Raw genomic sequence first — 20,991 nt, 5'->3', positions numbered from 1 at the left:
TGCAATTCGAATTTCCCCCTTCTCTTTTTTAACCTCTGATATCATTGTTTAGTTCTAGCATTTCTAACTTTATTTTTACCCTCTGAATTCAGTTTATTTCTTGCAGTTCTGACATTTTTACCTCTAAATTCAGTTTAGTTCTATTCTAACTCTTTTTTTTTTTGTAAATTCCGAGTTTATTTCTGACGTTTTTTTCAACTTCTGAATTATGAGTTTAATTCTTGCAGTGCTGACTTTTATTTACCTCTGATTTTTGAGTTTATTTCTTGCAATTCTGACTTTTTTTGTTACCCTCTGAATTCTGAGTCTATTTCTTGCAGTTCTGACATTTTTATCTGTAAATTCGGTTTAGTTCTAGCATTTCTAACTTTTTTTTTTTTACCTCTGACTTCGGAGTTTGTCTTACAGTTCTGATGTTTTTCCTCAGAATTCAGTGGTAAAAAAGACAGAACTAGAAAAAATAAACTCAGAATTCAGAGGTAAAAAAATACAATATATAAGTCAGCACTGCATTACAACTTAAGACTTGTGGAAAAACCAAAAAACAAAAAACAAGATTTCATTTAAGCCATTTTAATAAACATTTATCAAACACTCTTTAAAAACATTACAATTTAACACAAATTTTGGTTAATTCAAATGAATAAATGTAGATTAAAAACATCACATTTATATAAATCTATAAGACCAGACACATTTAATTTCTCATTAAGATCCGGTTCTAAATGGGAAAAACAGTAGTAACCTACTACATTTCTTTCTAAGTAATTAAAACCAGTTTTACAAAATATACAAACACAACATTTTGTTGGTTTAATGTAAATAATCTGACATTTGTTGGCACAGTGTACATCGTTTATTCTAAACCCAATGCAGACCTGTTTTATCTGCTGCCATCTTCTGGAGAGAGACGGACATAACACATTCATCTCCAAAATAATAAAACATATTCAGATACAAAAACAGATTATAATGAGGCTACACTTTAATTTAGATGATTCAACCTCTTCATTTGATTCATTGTTTTGGCAAAATCTCAAAAGAAAGCATGTTTCTGTGTCTTCATTCAGCATCATGCGTCTCTTAAATCTTTCTCTTCTCAAATAAGTCTTTCCAGGTGGGAACTATCTTGGAATAAACTTTTTCGATCTGAAAACGACATTCAAAAATGTTAATTGAAAGCTCTCGACTGACAATGTTATTTCCCCCAAACAACCTAATGACATTTTATAATGAGAGTGGAAAGTCCTACAACACATACCATTAATAATCCTTTCACTAACGTTAGTCATCTACACAAGTAAACATTAGTCAATTTCAACATTTGCTAATGCATTATTGAAGTCAGAATTTGTATTTGTCAATTTTAGTTAATGCACTTAAAGAACATACAACACAGCATTAGTAAAGATTAATGAACGGCTATCAAAACAAAGGCTATTGTTAGTTCAAGTCAGCTCTCATTTACTAGTCACATTTCAGGAGATGTTTTCCTCTTTTGAACGCAAAAGAATATAAAAAAAATATTGGATAAAAGATAGAAGGTTAAAATATGTTGGAAACAGGTAGCAGTGGACCTCCATATGATTTTATTCCAACTCAAACATGGGTGACAAAGTGGCTCAGTGGTTAGCACTGTCGCTTCACAGCAAAAGGGTCGCTGGTTTGAGACCCGGCTGGGCAAGTTAGCATTTCTGTGTGGAGTTTGCATGTTCTCCCCTTATTGGCATGGGTTTCCTCTGGCTGCTTCGGTTTCTCCCACAGTCCAAACACATGCGCTATGTGTAGGTGAATTAAATAAACTAAATTGGCCGTAGTCTATTTGTGTTTGTGAATGAGTGTGTATGGGTGTTTCACAGTACTGGTTTGCAGCTGTAAGGGCATCTGCTGCGTAAAACATATGCTGGGTAAGTTGGCGGTTCATTCCGCTGCATCGACCCCTAATAAATAAATCGACTAAACTGCAGAAAAATAAATGAATGAAAGAAATTGACCGTAGTGTATGGGTGTTTCCCAGTACTGGTTTGCAGCTGGAAGAGCGTAAAGTGGGTAAGTTCGTGATTCATTCCGCTGTGGCGACCCCTGATTAATTAGGGACTAAGCCGAAGGAAAATGACTGAATATATATAAAACTCATTAAGATTTGAAAGCGTTACCCGAGCTGAGTAGATTACTTATGAATTGTAATCAGCTACTGATTACAAATGACATGAAATTACATGTAGTGACATCCAATAAGGATTAGCACAAAATTAATCCAAAAGTACTCAGATTACATTACTGTAAATGTGTAATCAAGGAGAATATATTACTGACTACAAATTATTTAACAAAATCTGTAGTCAGTAATATATTCATTTATGGTAACGTAATCTAGGTACTTGTGGATTACGTTTATGCAAACCCTTATTTGATGTCACAACTAGTGACTAGTGTACAACTAGTGTAGTCAGATTGCAAGTATTTGTTACAAGTACGTGATATCTGGACTCGCGTAATCTAGATTATGTATTATCGGTTTCTACCCAGCTCTGAGTGTTGGTACCAGGCGCGGATTTAGGGATTCAGGGACCCTAAGCAATTCCAGCCAACAGTCCTAATATGCACTCTTTGTGTTATTAATTAATTTATTTTGTTGTCTCTTTTTTTATATTACAAAATTTTTATTCCTTCTGATTTGACTACTGCACTGATCCATGAATGGGGGGGGTGACAAATTTATACGAATGTAAAAATTACATAATTTTATTTGTGTGCATAATATAATTATACAGTTGAAGTCAGTATTATTAGCCCCCCTGTTTATTATTTCCTCAATTTCATCTCTAATAACTGATTTATTTTATCTTTGCCATGATGACGATAAATAATACTAAACTAGAAAATTTTCAAGACACTTCTATACAGCTTAAAGGGACTTTTAAAGGCTTAACTAGGTTAATTAGGTTAACTAGGCAGGTTAGGGTAATTAGGCAAGTTATTGTATAACGATGGTTTGTTCTGTAGACTATCGAATAAAAATATAGCTTAAAGGGGCTAATAATTTTGACCTTAAAAATTAAAAACTGCTTTTATTTTAACCAAAATAAAACAAATAAGACTTTCTCCAGAAGAAAAAATATGATCAGACATACTGTGAAAATGTTCTTGCTCTGTTAAACATCATTTGGGAATTATTTAAATAAGAAAAAAAACTCAAAGGGGACTAATAATTCTGACTTCAACTGTATATTTGATACTTTTAGGTTTTTATTTATCCACCCCAGAGTGTTACCAATTTTACTTTAACAGACTGACAAAACAGACATACCAATGGGCTATATGCACAGCTCGTGTTTTTCAGCCAACAATAAACTTCCTGTGAAGGTTTACATGACTTTTCAATTTGGTTTCTGCTTGTTAACCCAAATTTCTAATCAGTCAATTGCATGGCAGCAACTCAATGCATTTAGGCATGTAGACATCAAGCAAGACGATCTGCTGCAGGTCAAACGGAGCATCAGAATGGGGAAGAAAGGGGATTTAAGTGACTTTGAGTGTTACAGAAACTGCTGATCTACTGTGATTTTCACACACAATCATCTCTAGGGTTTACAGAGAATAGTCTGACAAAGAGAAAATATCCAGTGAGCGGCAGTTCTGTGGGCACAAATTCCTTATTGAGGCCAGAGGTCAGAGGAGAATGGCCAGACTGGTTCCAGCTGATAGAAAGGCAACAGTAACTCAAATAACCACTCGCTACAACTTAGGTCTGCAGAAGAGCATCTCTGAACACACAACATGTCCAACCTTGTGGCGGATGGGCTACAGCAGCAGAAGACCACACCGGATGCCACTCCTGTCAGCTAAGAACAGGAAACTGAGGCTACAATTCACACAGGCTCACCCAAACTGGACAATGGAAGATTGGAGAAACGTTGCCTGGTCTGATGAGTCTTGATTTCTGCTGTGACATACAGATGGTCAGGTCAGAATTTGGCATCAACAACAGGAAAGCATGGATCCATCCTGCCTTGTATCAACGGTTCAGGCTGCTGCTGGTGGTGGTGGTGTAATGGTGTGGGGAATATTTTCTTGGCACACTTTGGGCTCATGTGTCAACGCCACAGCCTACCTGAGTATCGTTGCTGACCATGTCCATCCCTTAATGACCCCAGTGTACTCATCTTCTGATGTCTACTTCCAGCAGGATAACGCACCATGTCATAAAGTGCGAATCCTCTCAGACTGGTTTCTTAAACATGACGATGAGTTCACTGTACTCAAATGGCCTCCACAGTCACCAGAAATCAATCCATTAGAGCACCTTTAGGATGTGGTGGAACAGGAGATTGGCATGATGGATGTGCAGCCGACAATTCTGCAGCAATTGCATGATGCTATCATGTCAATATGGAGCAAAAATCTCTGAGAAATATTTCCAGTACCTTATTGAATCTCTGCCATGAAGGATTAAGGCAGTTCTGAAGATAAAAGGGGTCCAACCCGGTACTAGTAAGGTGTATCTAATAAAGTGGCCTGTGAGTGTATCATATATAAATCAGGCAGTGAAGATTACTGATTTTTCAAGAAATCAGATCTTAAACGTGGCGATTTTCATGGGAAGGGCTGGCTGACTGAAAAATAAAAGTCCCTGTGCATATACCCCATTAAATGCTTAATCATATTTAGAAAGTGTTTCTCACCTGCTCGGACTTTTTGACCCCGTTTCGAAACATGGTGGCCTGATGTTCGCTGTTGTTGAAGAGGATGTCGAAGGTCACGGGTTTGGTCATGCTGTGCTCGATCTCCGGCTTGATGATGGAGTAAAAGTCTCGTGGAGGATGCTTGTCGTCCAGGTAGTTTTTGACTCTGAATTTCTTTCCGACGACGTCGAGCGGGTCGAGCTTCACTGCGGCGTTCAGGGCTCGGCCGAAGAGAAGCAGTCTGGTGTCAGAGTCTTGAAGATTCAGAGCAAAACATCAACACGACTGAATGACTTTAGATTTTAATCTTGAAAATATCGCACAGACTCACCTCTGATGGTCAGATGAGCCACGTAAGGAACTCCGTCTCTTTCACCGTAGTAAATTCCATAGTGAGAAAAGAAGCTGTTGCCGGGAAACTCCAGAATGTCTCCGGGGTACAGCTTGAGATGAGAGTTATTCTGAGAAAAGAGAGAGAGAAAACAATCAACTACCCTTGTGCATCAATTAAAAATAAAAGCTTATACTGTATGTGTTACTAAAGTACTCATAAATATTATCACGCAGTATTCTTAAGGATTCCTCTCAGCCTGCTCACAGAATGTTTACTCTCCTGCCTTCCTGCAGGCGCTTCAGGCTCCCCCAGACAAAAACCAGCAGACTCAGGACCAGCTTTTTCCCCAGAGCTGTCTCCCTTTTGAACTCTCCCCCTCACTGACTCTTTTGCCTCCCAAATATACCCCCCACTCTCCTCTAACTTAAACTCCTCACAATCACTGCACTATTTAACATTTGCACATTTAAAAGTGCACATATTCATTGCACTGATTTACTTATTTGAACTGTACATTCCCACTGCACGTGGACATTTGTAATTATGTACACACCCACTGTACATATATATTTGTAATTCAAGAGTTCACACTTAGCTGATGATTGATAATAAAGCTAGTTTGGCGTGCTGTCCCGGGAGGGCTAATAAGATCCTCGAGCCCTGGGTTCCCTCCCGTTGGTTCTTCAAGACGAAAATATTGAGATGAGAAAAGTCTGGTTATTTATAGTGAGTTAAGGATCGTCTGATAGGATAACTAGTCATTAGCTAAAGTTGGAACAGCTGTGAACAATCATAAGAAATTTGTTTATAAATAAACCACTTATGTCTATATATCTACACACTTCTGATTATTAATAGCAATCTGTACATATTTTAATTTATTGTAAATCTGTTCATAGCTAATACAATCTGTATATAATGTTCATAGCACATCCATCTGTAAATATCACCATAGTTTTTCTATAACTGCACTTTATAACTTATACCTGTTTCCTGCTCTTGCTGCTATTGCACTGCTGGTTAGACCTAAACTGTCTTTCGTTGCGTTGTACTTGTCAATGTATAATGACAATAAAGTTGAAGTTAATCTAATCTAAAAAAAAATCTAAATGTTTTAAACTTGTGAATTAATCACAATTTTAAAAAAAGCATAAATAAATAACAATTGACCTTTTGTTTATAATTTATTAATGGCAGAAAAGGCTTCCAATGGTTTTGTTGTAGTTTCACTGGCAGATAATTAGCTTCATCATAGCTAACATGTTTTATTTTATTCCGGATTTAAACAAAACAAAAATAAATAAAGGAATTCTGAGGAATTTTTGCGGAAAATATAAAATATACACTCAAAATTCTTACTTTATTCCCATCAGAATTGTAAGATTTTAAACTCAGATTAAGAAAGAGAAAAAGTCACTAAATAAAAACTAGAATTCTGTTTATTTTTTTTATTATTCTTAATTTTACCTCAGAATTAGAAGATAAAAATCTCTTAATTCTGAGGAAAAACATGCTGTTGCACTCAGACTTTCTGTAATGCTTTTCAGTGTCTTTCTACATTTTCATGTAATTTTTTTGTGGTTTTTCTGAAATATTAACTCAAGCTAAATAATCTGCCAATGCGGTAAGCAAAATAATCATATCACAAATCCAAAAACAAGATTATTTAGCTTACCCCATTGGCAGATTATTTAGCTTGAGTAAAGGAAAAACTCACTTCATTTTGGCATATTATTTCTTAAAACAAGACAATATGTTTTGCTTGTCTAGAAAATGCTTCTTGATTTAAGAATTTGTAGATATTAGGACTTGAAACAAGACAAAAAATCTAAGTAAGAAAAGCATTTTTTGCAGTGTAAAAAGTTACTCAATGAGTTATTAAATTACTTGACTCAACACAACTTAAAATTCAACGCATAAATGCACTACACATACAGTTGAAGTCAGAATTATTAGCCCCCCTGAATTATTAGCGCTCCTGTTTATTTTTTTCCCCAATTTCTGTTTAATGGAGGGAATATTGTTTTAGCACATTTCTAAGCATAATAGTTTTAAAAACTTGTTTCTAATAACTGATTTATTTTATCTTTGCCATGATGACAGTAAATAATATTTTACTAGATATTTTTCAAGACACTTCTATACAGCTTAAAGGGACATTTAAAGGCTTAACTAGGTTAATAAGGTGAACTAGGCAGGTTAGGGTAATTAGGCAAGTTATTGTATAATGATGGTTTGTTCTGTAGATTATCGGGAAAAAAAATAGCTTAAAGGGGCTAATAATCTTGTCCTAAAAATAATTTTTTTAAATTAATAACTGCTTTTATTCTAGCCGAAATAAAACAAATAGGACTTTCTCCAGAAGGAAAAATATTATCAGACATACTGTGAAAATTTCATTTCTCTGTTACATATCATTTGGGAAATATTAAAAAAAGAAAAAAAAATCAAAAGGGGGCTAATAATTCTGACTTCAACTGTAAATCTCAATGACAATAGAAATTAAACTCTATTAAATATTTTTTGTAAATCAGAGCCAAACACGACCTTTCAGCTAAATGTAATACTTAATATAAACATTATATATCAAAACACAAATATTTAAAAGCAATGACACGATATTTCTGACATACCATATATTGATGTGAATTTCTGACTTTTTCTGTTATTTTACAGACTTATTTCTCTATATATTATTTCGTTATATTAAATCAAACTACTAAGATGTCAATAAGTCACTTTTGTTACACTGTAGAGTTGAATTTTCACCATCAAAAGTCGACAGAGCAGAGATCAACATCCCATACTGCAATTCACAGCCGTAAATAAACAGAAAACATCACACAATAACTAATAATTAACTGATCATTTTTACAGTTAATAATAATTAGTAGTTAACTAATTACACCCAACACTGGTTGGCAGTATATAAACGTATTAACCAGCAGTATATAGTGTAGTAATGATAATAATATTTACCAGTCCCATTGGTGTCGGCAGTGATGTCAATGTCCTGAAAAACACTATAGACAGACACTAGATTTTCATTCGACACTAATATCAGAAGCAGATTTAGATGTTAGAAGAAGGAGTGCAGGTTAATCATGCGGTTCCTGATCATCTGATCAAACACACACCCAGGATCTGTGCTTGAACACCTCCAGAAACACACTCAAATGAGGCATTTCTGCTGTTTTCGGTGCTGCATAGGATCTTCAGATGTGAATGTGGGAGTAAGTGATGGTTATAGATATCATAATCAGCCACATATGCCATGCTTTTTATTCATTTGATCAAGTCGGTGGGTTTAAGGATCTCCAAACTTGTTCCTGGAGGGCCGGTGTCCTGCAGATTTTAGCTCCAACCTAATCAAACACACCTGAACACGCTAATCAAGCTCTTACTAGGTATACTTGAAACACCCAGACAGGTGTGTTGAGGCAAGTTGGAGCTAAACCCTGCAGGCCACCGGACCTCCGGGAACAAGATTGGTGACCCCTGGTTTAGAAAGAGACTTCAGTTGAAGTGACGTAACAGATCCTCCAGGGAAAGTTCAGTCATTACTTCTGTTTTTGTCAGGAAACATCTGTGCGTCGGCTTTAAGAAAGTAAAATCCAAAATGCAAATAGCTGGTAAATTCATCACAGCGATGTACCATATTTGTTTTTTTACAACATGTGGAGTCATCTTGAGGTTATAGAAATTCCTTTTAAACCCTTTCAAGAGTTCACACTTAGCTGATGATTTATAAAAGCTTGTTTGGCATGCTGTCCCGGGAGAGAGCCCCGAGCTCAAGGGATTCTCAAGCCCGGGGCTTCCTCCCGTTGGCAGAGCGAGAGGGGAGCCTGAGCTCGGTGGATCTCAGAACTCCCCGACTGCGGTAGCTAAGGGAACAGAGGGGTTAGACAAATGCTTGATTGTTATACGTGTTGAATGTCTTTGGACACGGGGAGAACATACAAACTCCTCACAGAAACACCCACCGGCCCTAAGGGACCTGGGCCGGCAGTGTTCTTGCTGTGGGGCTCGCAGTGCTAACCACTGGGCCGCCGTGCCGCCCTATCAGAGGTAAAGGAGGAGAATAGGGGAGGAGGGGGGTTTCTTCCAAACGAAGATAAAATGAGCTGAAAACTGTGGTTATTTATAGTAGCTTAGGGCTCATGTGATTGGAAGATAGTGATTAGCAAATACGGGACCGGCCGTGATTAATCATAAGCACGGGATCCCCTCGAAATTAGTTTATGAATAAACTTCACGTAGCGAGTGACATTGCTTAGCAAGCAAAATTTGCCAAAAAAAAAAAAAAAAGCTGTGAAAAGCTTTTGTTTATGTTGTCAGCATTTATGAGCATCTCAATCTTTTTCCAAATACAGCTGAAGTCAGAATTATTAGTTCTTATGAATTATTAACCCGCCTGTATATTTTCCCCCAATTTTTGTTTACCGGAGAGAAGATTTTAAACATTTCTAAACATAATAGTTTTAATAACTCATCTCTAATAACTGATTTATTTTATCTTTGCCATGATGACAGTAAATAATATTAGACTAGGTATGTATTTACCTTGAAGTGACTTTTTTTTTTTTTTTTGTAATTCAGTTTTTATTTCCGAAAATGAAAATATACAATGTTTTACAATCAGATAGAAAAATACTTTTAACAGAAATTACCCCATATATATTCCCCATCTCCCCACCCAATTATACGCACATCAGGAAACACAGAATAACTATAGTTTAGACCAAGCTGTTAGATAATTTACATTAAGTTGACATCCGTAGCATCAGATGAGGGTGAAGTGTCCTTAGATTTCTTTGATGTTGCATATATAGATTGTCCATACTGTAAGAATGTCCACTTTGGCATGGTTGATCCGTGCTGATGACAGTTCCAGGTACAGTATTTCCAATAATGATTGTAACCAGTGCTTAACTGAGAGATCATGAGGAGGTTTCCACCTTTCAACCAACATTTTCTTTGTAGCAGTTGAAGCAGCTAACCAAAATTTACGGACCTTTGCATTTAAGGGAAATTGAGAGTTATCATTCAATAGTAACAATACAGTTTCTTTGGGGAAACTAATTTTTGTAACTTTAAATAAAATGCCTAGCACCGAATCCCAAAGTTTTTGCACCTTCGCACATTCCCACATCATATGTAAAAAGGTGTCTGGACACTGTGGTTCACAGAACTTACAATATGGATCTGGAGATAAACCTATGACTTGAAGTGACATTTAAAGGCTTAACTAGGCAAGTTAGGGTAATTAGGTACAGTAAGTCATTGTATATCAGTGGTGTGTAAAAGGGGCTAATAATATTGACCTTAAAATGTTTTTTTTTTTTTTAATTAAAACTGCTTTTATTCTAGCTGAAATAAAACAAATAAGACTTTCTCCAGAAGAAAAAAAAACATTATAGAAAATAATGTGAAAAATTCCTTGCTCTGTTAAACATCATTTGGGAAATATTTGAAAAAGGAAAATCACAATAATTCTGACTGTAGATAGTCTAATGAGACCTGGAAGCAGCAGTGTGATTTTTTTAATGCAGAGTGATTTATATATTATAATTAAAATGCTATACTTTATTAAGTACTAAAAATGTACATTTTTATTTGTATTTTAGAAAAATTTGATACTCATACACAGGGCCGGAGTGGGACTCCATTTTAGTCCTGGAGTTTCAAGCCTTAGACCGGCCCACCTCAGTTCAAGACTGACTATATTAAAGTATAAATGACAAAGTATATAGTATATGTATTAAAGTTTTAAAGGACACTATTAACTTCAAATATACCGGCGAGGCAGTGGCACAGTGGGTAGTGCTGTCGCCTCACAGCAAGAAGGTCGCTGGGTCGCTGGTTCGAACCTTGGCTCAGTTGGCATTTCTGTGTGGAGTTTGCATGTTCTCCCTACCTTCGTGTGGGTTTCCTCCGAGTGCTCTGGTTTCCCCCACAGTCCAAAGACATGCGGTACAGGTGAATTGGGTAGGCTAAATTGTCCGTAGTGTGTGTGTGTGTGTGTGTGAATGTTTGTGTGGATGTTTCCTAGAGATGGGTTGCGGCTGGAAGGGCATCCGCTGCATAAAAACTTGCTGGATAAGTTGGCGGTTCATTCCGTTGTCGCGACCCCGGATTAATAAAGGGACTAAGCCAACAAGAAATTGAATGAATGAATGAACTTCAAATGCTTTTCATAAATGTGAGAACAATAAAGGCTAGCTAAATCTCCAACACTATTCTTTAAAAACATTAAAATGTCCTTTCCTATATCTGAATATATATTCTGTGCTTATTTCTTTATGGATATTCAGTCCTTTGTAACAGTGGTCACACAAAAAAAAATTAAAATATTTACACCTACATAAGCAATTCAAACAGTATTATATGTCTTAATACTAAAAATGAAAAAATAAATAAATTAGACGAAATTCGAACCTGGGTCGGAGGCGTCATAACGCAACGTGCTGACCAATGGACCACAATGGCTTAATCTCGTATTCCCCTTTTAGATTTCTAATCATCTGATTTTCATTGAGCAGGTGTAATATTCATTAATATTAATTATTCAAATTCTTATATTCACTAAGGTGCCGCTGTTTGCGGTTGAATTTGTTAACATCATCATTATCCTGCAGGCTGCATGTTGCTCACAGGGCAGCGAGAAAATAAATAAAAAGAGCTGAGCTGCGGCAAAATAATGAATAAAAGGAAGCTATGGTCAAATAAATAAATAAATGAAAAAAAGTGCGACTGCTGAGAGTGCAAACAGCTAGGCACACCGGCCCTCACAGCCAAAAAACGGACTGGCTCAACGGTCCTCCCGATTAGTCAATCCAGGATTGCTCATACAGTACAGTTAGAACGCTTAGTTAAAATATTTATCCTTCATGTTTTTATTTTCAGTATTTAATTTAATTTTTTCAATTTTAGCATTGTGGGTTTCTTTTATGCAGAAAGAAACGACCTCCCACACAGACACAGCTTTTGTTTTAGTTGCTGTTCATCCGTTTGGCGTGTTCATGAGTAGCTTTTTGGTCCAGACTAGCTTTATTTCTGAATGAAATGCCTACTTTACTACATCCAATCAGTTCGCAGTAGAAAAAAAACAAGCCACGCTCACTGCTTTCTCATTTAAAGTCCACATGAACCAGAAGCGGCAGCCTTTTTTTTTGTATTGTGACTGATAGATTTAGATTTCTGCAGTCCCAGCGTGGCTCAACATGTATCCTTTTTCTCATTATTTGAATAATGAATAAAGTGAACACATTGCTTAATATAAGAATGTTTTGTGCATTTACCCGTCTCCTTGAAACAATTTTTAGGAGCCACTGAACTAGGTCAGAGGTCACGGAGACCTCGCGCGGGGGCTGAGGACTTGAAGCAACTGTTTCTATTGTTATTTCTATGAGCTAATGCTATCTAAAATGTCTAAAGTGATTTTGCTATTTTTACGGTTAATTCTTATAAAGTGATTCTACTTTTTATTCAAGATAGACTTCGTGTAGTTACTGCCAGAATGTAGATTATACCAGTTTTTAACCAGTTTTGATAAAGATGGCTGACAGTACACTCAGCCTTGGGTAAAATAACAGATTGTACTTTAAGTGTGTGTGTTCTATTTGATTGTGGATCCGTTTCACAGGTCTGGAGTCAGCTCTAAACAGTCTAATGGATATCTGATGTTTATATGCCTAAGATATTGTTCAGAACGTGAACGTGTATTGTCCCATGTGAAAATTTTCCTAGTCTATCTGTGTTTTAACCAATGAGGATAGAACTCCTATATGTGTGACGCAGTTAATGACGTTATGTGAGAGTTTAATTGTTATTGATTTGTGATTGTAAGCAGAGCGGCCTAGGAACTCATTGTGAATGTTGAAGCTGGCTTCTGCTGCTGACTATCTTCAGTAAACTTTATTTATTTATTTAAATCTCTGACTCCGGCTCTTCTTCATCTGACAGACATCTGGTCATACTTTGGGTCAAAACTGTACACCATCCCTACGTGAAGCAGTTCCTACAGAAACAGAATATTAAATGAGAAAAAAGTGGACGTGGCTTGTTTTTCTGCTGCAAGCTGATTGGATGTAGTCAAGGAGGCATTTCATTCAGAAATATGGGGAAAAGGGTTTGGGGACAGTTATCACAATGTAGCAGACTCCTCCTCCTCACCATTTCTGTTTGTTTTTAAAACTGACAGCTGGAGGGGTGTGGTTAAGTATGTTAGCCACGCCCAATAGCTCAGACTGACATGATCTGAGAATTACACTGAAATCAAACAGGAAGTGCATTTTCAGATTTCAATTTTAGATTACAAAGGCAAACTTGATTTTTTTTTCTTAATGACATGCACATATGAACTGTTCATCACAGAACTAGCATGTGAGCTAACAAAATCAATATGGTTAGTCTTGATGTCATGTGTCCTTTAATATTATCTTTTAAGGATCAGAGGACAGTGAGGTGATCTTTGGAGTCAGCGACACAGATCTGAGATCAGAGGGAAACTTCTGTCTTCTGCATTTCTTCTTTAGAGGAATTCCCACACAATCTGTGCTCCAGCGGGACGGGTCTCTGACAGATGACGCGCAGTTGTCCCGCGGCTGATCGGCCTCAGACTCGCGCGGCACGAGCGACATCCAGACCATGTGCTGAAGCACATACTTCTGCCTCTCATTCTCACAGGAACTCAAAGGTTGAGAGACGAGCTCTAATCGCGTCCCCGCTGAATATCCCGGCCTTGGATAGAGGTGACATTTCTGGAGGAGGAAAATCCTGCGGTCGCCGCCACCTGTCAGAAAGCCACCAGCAGCTGCGTCATCTGCGCATGCGCTTCCCTGCTTCAGGGACACACACCGGGATTCCCTACTTTAGCTTCTAGAGGCAAACCTACAGATTTACAGAGTTTTTCTTTTAAAGAAATGACTCGAAGGCTGTTGTGAACTCTGAGTTTGTTATTCGATTATGCCTGCTTTCGATGAAGCCGCGTGTTCACATGAATTCAGAATGCATTTCAAAACATATTCCTCCTATAAGAATTTGATCAGAAAAACTACAATACCCATGATGCTATACATAAAATTTGACCAATCATAAACTACGTCCTAATTAGCGTATTATCCATCCTAAATAGTATTCAAAAATAGAATTAGTATGTCCCAAATCTATAGTGTGTGTAAAGAGCATGCCCAAAGGTTCCCAGACGGTTTACGATTTTCATAGACTGTAAAAGATATGGACGTAGCACGTCACCCACAGGTTGCTGTAGAGCGCAAATAAAGCTACAAGTAGGCATGGCCAACCGTCGTCATTTTGTTTACGCGTCATCGCACCAACCGGGAGATACCAAACAAGGGCAAAGAGGTAGAGCATGAGCGGAGCTACAGATGCCTGTTAGCATTTTGCATAGACAGGTTTTTCTTTGGGAGAAACGCTTAATACTTTATTACCTGCGACTCGTTTGTGTTCTGACCATGTGTTTGGTTGTACACTTTATCAATAAGGTGTCTTTTAAAAACGCTGTTGTAATATGATTAGAAAATGTGTTGAATAACTGAGGTGAGGTGCAAAAAAAAAAGCCAGGCACAAATTAAGCCCTGGAAAACAATATTGGTTGGGTTTAGGGAAGGAGGAAGGTGGGTTAAGCCTGATTTATACTTCTGCGTCAAGTGACCGGCGTAACCCACGGCGCATGCAACGCGCGTAGCTGTGCATTTATACTTCTGCGCGCTGTCTCTGTCGGTCTGCATTAACACTTCTGAAACGCTAGTTGGCAGTGAGGTGTAAATGTTCCTCTGTGTCGAGTTTCTTCGCTACTTTTTTGCTTTTCCTGAACACTTCCGGGATGTACAAGTGGTTCAAACTCGCTCATTTTGAGGCAGGAACCGGCGGACGTGCAACAACTTTAACTATGAGGTAAACGCAAAACAAAACTTTCCATCCGGAGCTCCTTCACGGGACTCCACACTTGTAAACAATCGCTACATTGGGTTCGCACGGCTCTCGGTCCCGCCCCGACTCGTCAGCGCTACTAAGCAGACCAATCACAGAGCTTACGCTACGCGACGTTGCGACGTGTAGTAACATTTTTTGAGAGGTGCACGTCAGTGACGGCGACGGCCACGGCGAAGGGCTATGCGTCAGCGCCGTAGCATACGCCGGTGTTTGACGCAGAAGTATAAATCAGCCTTCAGTCAGTCATCAGCAGCCTCTGGTGGATTTACATGAGAACAGTAGGCAAGAATGGCACTCGTGAGCGAAATTTGAGATCTGAAAAAGCAAACACAGCGGCCTCTGGTGGATTCGCGAAAACAAAAACTGCAACAAAAAAAACGTACCTCCTGGTACGTATTTAGCGCTCTCCAGAAATGAATAAAGGGGTATGTAATCAGAATAAGCCTGGGTTGAAAATATTATTTACTATCATCATGGCAAAGATAAAATAAATCAGTGATTAAAAATGAGTTATTAAAACTATTATGATTAGAAATTTGTTCAAAAAATCTTTTTGTTTAACAGAAATTGGGGGAAAAATATAAACAGGGGGGCTAATAACCCAGGAGGGCTAATAATTTTGACTTCAACTGTACTCATTCACATTCTAATTACTGTAAAGAAACAACGATTCACATTTGATAATTAAAAAAACACAAAAAAGGGATTTTAATTTCTGACAGTCACACATAACTGAAATGTCGCTTTAGGATCTGTAAATGGCTCTCTCCTATCCTATATTGATAATGCATGAAGTTCTTTAGCTTCACACACACACACACATCAGCAGAAGCGCTCCTGTTTTAAGGATTCCTCTGCGTGATTATCATTATTCAGCTGTTTGGCAGCAGATGCGGCGTCGCGTCACCATCTCCACCTGTTTCTGAAGCGCTCGATTCACTACCTTTGACCTCGCGGATGGAAATGCACACAATAGCAGGTCTTTCAAGGAGGAGGAACAGCTGCATCAAACATACACCGGCAGCTGGAGCCACATTAAAACACTAATGAGCAATAAAACATTAACACTAGTCCTCATGCTGCATTATAGTATACAGTCAGGTACAGCTGAAGGACATTACTGTATATGAAGCTGTTCTCCAGTTAAAGTAGAGCGACAAAATCTGTTAATCAACAGATTAGCTAATATCATAGCTTTGTTTTGTGATTTTACGTTTTGCTCTTAGATGCACCCTACTGAAAAAAAAACAGCTTAAACCAGCCTAGGCTGGTTGGCTGGTTTTTAGCTGGTTGACCAGCCAGGTTTTAGAAGGGTTTTGGCCACTTCCAGGCTGGTTTCCAGCCTGGTCTTAGCTGGTCAGGCTGGGAGATGACCAGCTAAAACTAGCTTGACCAGCCTAGCCAGGCTGGGAGCCCAGCCAAAACCAGCTATGTCCAGCTTAAACCAGGCTGGTCAAGCTGGTTTTAACTTTTTCGACAAGCTAAAACCAGCCAACCAGCTTAGGCTGGTTCAAGCTTTTTTTTCAGCAGGGTATTCATTCATTCATTCATTCATTCACTTTCCTTTGGCTTAGTCCCTTATTTATCAGAGGTCGCCACAGTGGAATGAACCGACAACTATTCCAGCGTATGTTTTATGCAGCAATTATAGGCAAGTCATTGTTTAACAGTGGTTCATTCTGTAGACAACTGAAAAAAAATATAGCTTAAGGGGGCTAATAATATTGACCTTAAAATGGTTTTTAAAAATAAAAAAGCTTTCATTCTAGCCGAAAAAAAAACAAATAAGACTTACTCCAGAAGAAAAAATATTTTAGGGAATACTGTGAGAGATACCTTGCTGTTAAACATCGCTTGGGAAATATTTGATGCTTTTTTTCCAACTTTGTGTTCAAAACGTGGGCTTAAAGAAAGGCTTCAATGGATGTGGAAAGGCTCTTCATGGAAGCAACAAAGCTTGTTTTTGTGTCTTTGTTGTGGTTTTTCAGGAATAATCACTGACCTTGAGTGTGTCGATCTGCTTACGCTGTCATTTCACGCATCTCCTACATGGATGTGAAGCCACACAAGCAGCGAGTCTATTTCCAGCTTCTGTGTGCCACTGAAATAGTCTGAGAGTTGAGTTTCAGCCCTCCGTCTCTGTAAATCTCTCGATCTCTCTGCACTGGCGCTGATTTTAGCTCACAGGTGTTGACCTTCGCCATTTTGAGCCTCCATGTTCACATTCCCTCCGGACACGAGTTATAGGCCCGTTCACAACATACACTGAAAAACAATGACTCATTGGACTTAAGTTTTTTAAGGTAAGGCAATTGCAAACAATGTATATGGGTTGAATTTAAACAAACTAATTAAGTTAAACATTGCTAACTTTAACTTTGTTTAAATTCTGTCCATTTAAATTGTTTGTAACCCCTACCTTAAAAAAAAGCAGTAAATTCAATTGATCATATTGTAACTGGCAACTATCAGATAAAAAGCAGAGAAGAATACTTGAGCAGAAAATATCTTCTTTTTTTTGCAATTCCATATTGAAAAACTGATATATGAGCAATATCACGCGAGTAGCAGTGTGATATAGCTGTGTATCGGCACTGCTGAGAGGCGTGCATTGGTTCGAGGCCACTGGCTGAGTGCCTTATGACCCGTTTCCCATGAGTGGTACATTACGGTATTTCCACTGTCAAAAGGTTTACCGATCCGTACTGTACCACTTTTTCAGCACTCTTTCGAAAGGGTACCAAACACAAGAAAGGGTACCAAAAGGCAGAGCTAGCCAGAATGTAAACAAAGGAACCGCCATGTTTTAAATACACAGCCGAGACATTACATTGTAATACTGTATGCATATAATAACGAGCCATGGATGACCCGTGCTCAAACAAACCTTGTCGTTCTCTTGATGTACAGACACAAAGCCAAGAAAAACAAAATCTGCCGTGTCCTGTTGTTGTTTTATGTGGCCGTCTAAAAGTGCAAGCGGTTTTCGCTTTCTCCAGGAAGCTTGCGATCGCATGTATATTTGATATAACGAACTTCTTGAGCTGATAATAATGTGTGTGTGATTATTGAAGTGTCTTCGTCATCTGATCCATTCAGAAAGAAAAGGACAAACGCGAGAGTGAAGTGAAACAAATGAGAAGACCGACAAAACACAGGAGCAAATTGTTTCATCAACCTGAATCACGAACAAACAGCCATGTTTATCATCACTTTATGGACTATTATGAACTTGGAATGACGAAATTACTCTCTAACAGAGGCTACATGTGCTGCTGAAGATTACAGACACAGATGAGAGGTTTGCTCTGACTGTGGTCTATGTTGCGTGTTGTTTTTGAACCCAAATAAGGCCTAAATGTATGATCTGTGTAGTTTTTCTAAAACTGGTAACATATCCAAGACTCTAAGGGTCTGTATGTGTTCATATCATAGACTGTAAAATATATGGACGTAGTATCCGTGACGTCACCCATAGGTTTCTAAAGAGAGCAAAAGAAGCCACAAGTAGGGGCGGCCAACCGTCGCCATTTTGTTCGCGCTTCATCAAACCCACGGCGGGATACCAAACAAGGGCAAATAGACGGAGAGTGGGCTGAGCTACAGACACCTGCTGGCAGTTTGCTTGAACCTTGTTCAGACACACTTTGGGAGAACGCTTAATACTTTATCACCTGTGACTCGTTTGTATTCTGACCACTTGTGCTTAGTTGTACACTATATCAATAAAGTGTTTAGACTTTTAAAAATACTGTAGTACTACATTGAGCAACTAAACATTGTTCTTATGACATTTTTTTCAACAGATATAGTCTGTGTTAGTTAATATAACACTATTGATGAAATCCAGCATAACACTGTATGACAACGCTTCAGATGACTGTTCTAGAGCCTACAGCTAATCAATCTGTCAGATTCTGGAGTGCATTACAGCTCTAAATATAAATATAAACGATAAATGGTCTTAAATAAAACAAATACATGTATAGAGATGGTATATAAGTATATAACTTTACTCACATGTGAAACGGAGGCCACGTGAATGGTTTGTGAGCACAATTAAGTTCACTCAGCATGCCATGCCATCTAATAATTGTAGGAAACAAGTCCAAAAGGCAGTTGACTGTGTAAAGCCACATAAAACAACACAGAAATACGATAAATATGCCGAGTTCAGTGGCTAATCTGCAGGATTCAGCTGAGGTGACGTGACGGCGACCAACGAGACCTAGCTGTCACTCAAGTGGCCACGCCCTTAATTATGCAAACTTAATTTAACTTAATATAAAGGAAACGGATGAGTTATAAAAAAATTCACCCCCCTCACAGTTGTCATTAAGGGTAATATTAGCTGTATTAACCAAAATCTTTTTTTGTACCAGACTGTAAACACTTTTTTTTCTGCTGTAAAGTTGGCCATTCCAACAGTGGGCTCAATTGAAATTTGCTTTATTTTGGAGCCAGGAGCGACCAGGACTAGCAGAATTTAGGATGAATTGCAGTTTTATTTGCTTCCGTATTGGCTTCCTGAGGGAGAGCGGGAGGTTGCCGCTTGGTTCATATATGCTGGATTTCTTTTAAAAAAAAATAAATAAATACATTTTTTCATTAAACAAAGTTTAACAAATTTAATTTAAAAAAATCTGACTTTTTTCCACATAATTATAAATTTATATCTTGAATGTACAGTTTAAGTTAGAATTATTAGCCCCCCTGAATTATTTGCCCCCCTATTTTCCCCCCCAATTTCTATTTAACGGAGAGAAGATTTTTTTCAACACATTTCTAAACAAAATAGTTTAATAACTCATCTCTAATAACTGGTTTATTTTATCTGCCATGATGACAGTAAATAATATTTGACTAGATATTTTTCAAGACACTTCTATACAGCCTAAAGTGACATTTAAAGGCTTAACTAGGTTAATTGGGTTAACTAGGCAGGTTAGGCAAGTTATTGTATAACGATGGTTTGTTCTGTAGACTATCGGGGGGAAAAATAGCTTAAAGAGGCTAATAATATGGATTAAAATGGAATAAAAAAAACTGCTTTTTTTCAAGAAGAAATAAAACAAATAAGACTTTCTCCAGAAGAAAAAATAATATCAGACATACTGTGAAAATTTCCTTGCCCTGTTAAACATCATTTGGGACAAATTAAAAAAGGAAAAAAAATCAAAGGGGGCTAATAATTCTGACTTCAACTGTATATCATAATTCTGAGTTAATTTTATATAATTTAACTAATACAACGACTTTCATCTCAAAATTAATATAATATTTTATGTTACAATTCAGTTTTTTTCCTCTCATAAATTCAAATTATGTTCTCCCCATGTTAATGTGTCGTAGTGTACGAGTGTGTGTGTGTGTGTGTGTGTTTGTGCGTGTTGTGTGTGAATAAATGTGTATGGGTGTTTCTCAGTACTGGGTTGCAGCTGGAAGGGCATTTGCTGCGTAAAACATATGCTGGAATAGTTGGCAGTTCATTCCGCTGTTGCGACCCCTGATGAATGAGGGACTAAGCCAAAGGAAAATGAATGAAATCCAAATTAATGTCAAATGTATTTGTCCTCACAATTAAAAATGTAATATATACATATATATACACACATATATACATATATATATACACATATATACATATATATATATATTTAGGGGAATTTTAACCCAGTGCTGGGTCAGATGAGGACAAACCCGATGTTGGGTTGATTTTTTAAACTTAAACTAGTCTTTATAAACCAGCAGTGGTCCATATTTAACACAACTTTGGGTTACAACAACCCAGAATTTTGAAGTGAAGAGTCAGACAAAAGGATCCACTTCATTCATTCATTCATTCATTCATTTTCCTTTCGGCTTAGTCCCTCTATTTATCACAGGTCACCTCAGAGGAATGAACCGCCAACTATTCTAGCATTTGTTTTACACAGCGGATGCCCTTCTAGCCGCTACCCATTACTTGGAAACACCCATAAAAACTCATTCACACACACACAGTCATACACTAAG

At 37.6% G+C, this 20,991-nt stretch overlaps 1 protein-coding gene and 1 long non-coding RNA gene across 16 annotated transcripts in view; one reads left to right on the top strand and one right to left on the bottom strand.

Annotated features, from left to right (window-relative positions):
* Positions 1-557: 557 nt before the first annotated feature.
* Positions 558-20,991, bottom strand: part of plaat1l (phospholipase A and acyltransferase 1-like) — a 33,876-nt gene continuing 13,442 nt past the window's right edge. For 12 of the 15 annotated variants that reach the window (XM_087289593.1, XM_087289605.1, XM_087289599.1 and 9 more), the window contains 5 exons: positions 16,979-17,204; positions 7,999-8,073; positions 5,017-5,146; positions 4,686-4,939; positions 558-1,149 (listed from right to left, as the gene is read on the bottom strand). In XM_087289593.1, the coding sequence (XP_087145719.1) occupies positions 1,084-1,149; positions 4,686-4,939; positions 5,017-5,146; positions 7,999-8,007 (459 nt within the window). In that variant the 5' untranslated portion in view covers positions 8,008-8,073; positions 16,979-17,204 and the 3' untranslated portion in view covers positions 558-1,083. 15 annotated transcript variants of the gene reach the window in all.
* LOC141378508 (uncharacterized) overlaps positions 14,819-20,991 on the top strand; it is an 842,893-nt gene continuing 836,720 nt past the window's right edge. The window contains exon 1 of the long non-coding RNA XR_015513028.1: positions 14,819-14,937. This is a non-coding gene — a long non-coding RNA (uncharacterized LOC141378508). The remainder of the gene's footprint in view (positions 14,938-20,991) is intronic.

This window comes from Danio rerio, chromosome 17, assembly GCF_052040795.2.
Source record: "Danio rerio strain M-AB ecotype USA chromosome 17, GRCz13ab, whole genome shotgun sequence".
Taxonomy (NCBI): domain Eukaryota; kingdom Metazoa; phylum Chordata; class Actinopteri; order Cypriniformes; family Danionidae; genus Danio; species Danio rerio.
This window is presented reverse-complemented; position numbering and strand designations above follow the sequence as displayed.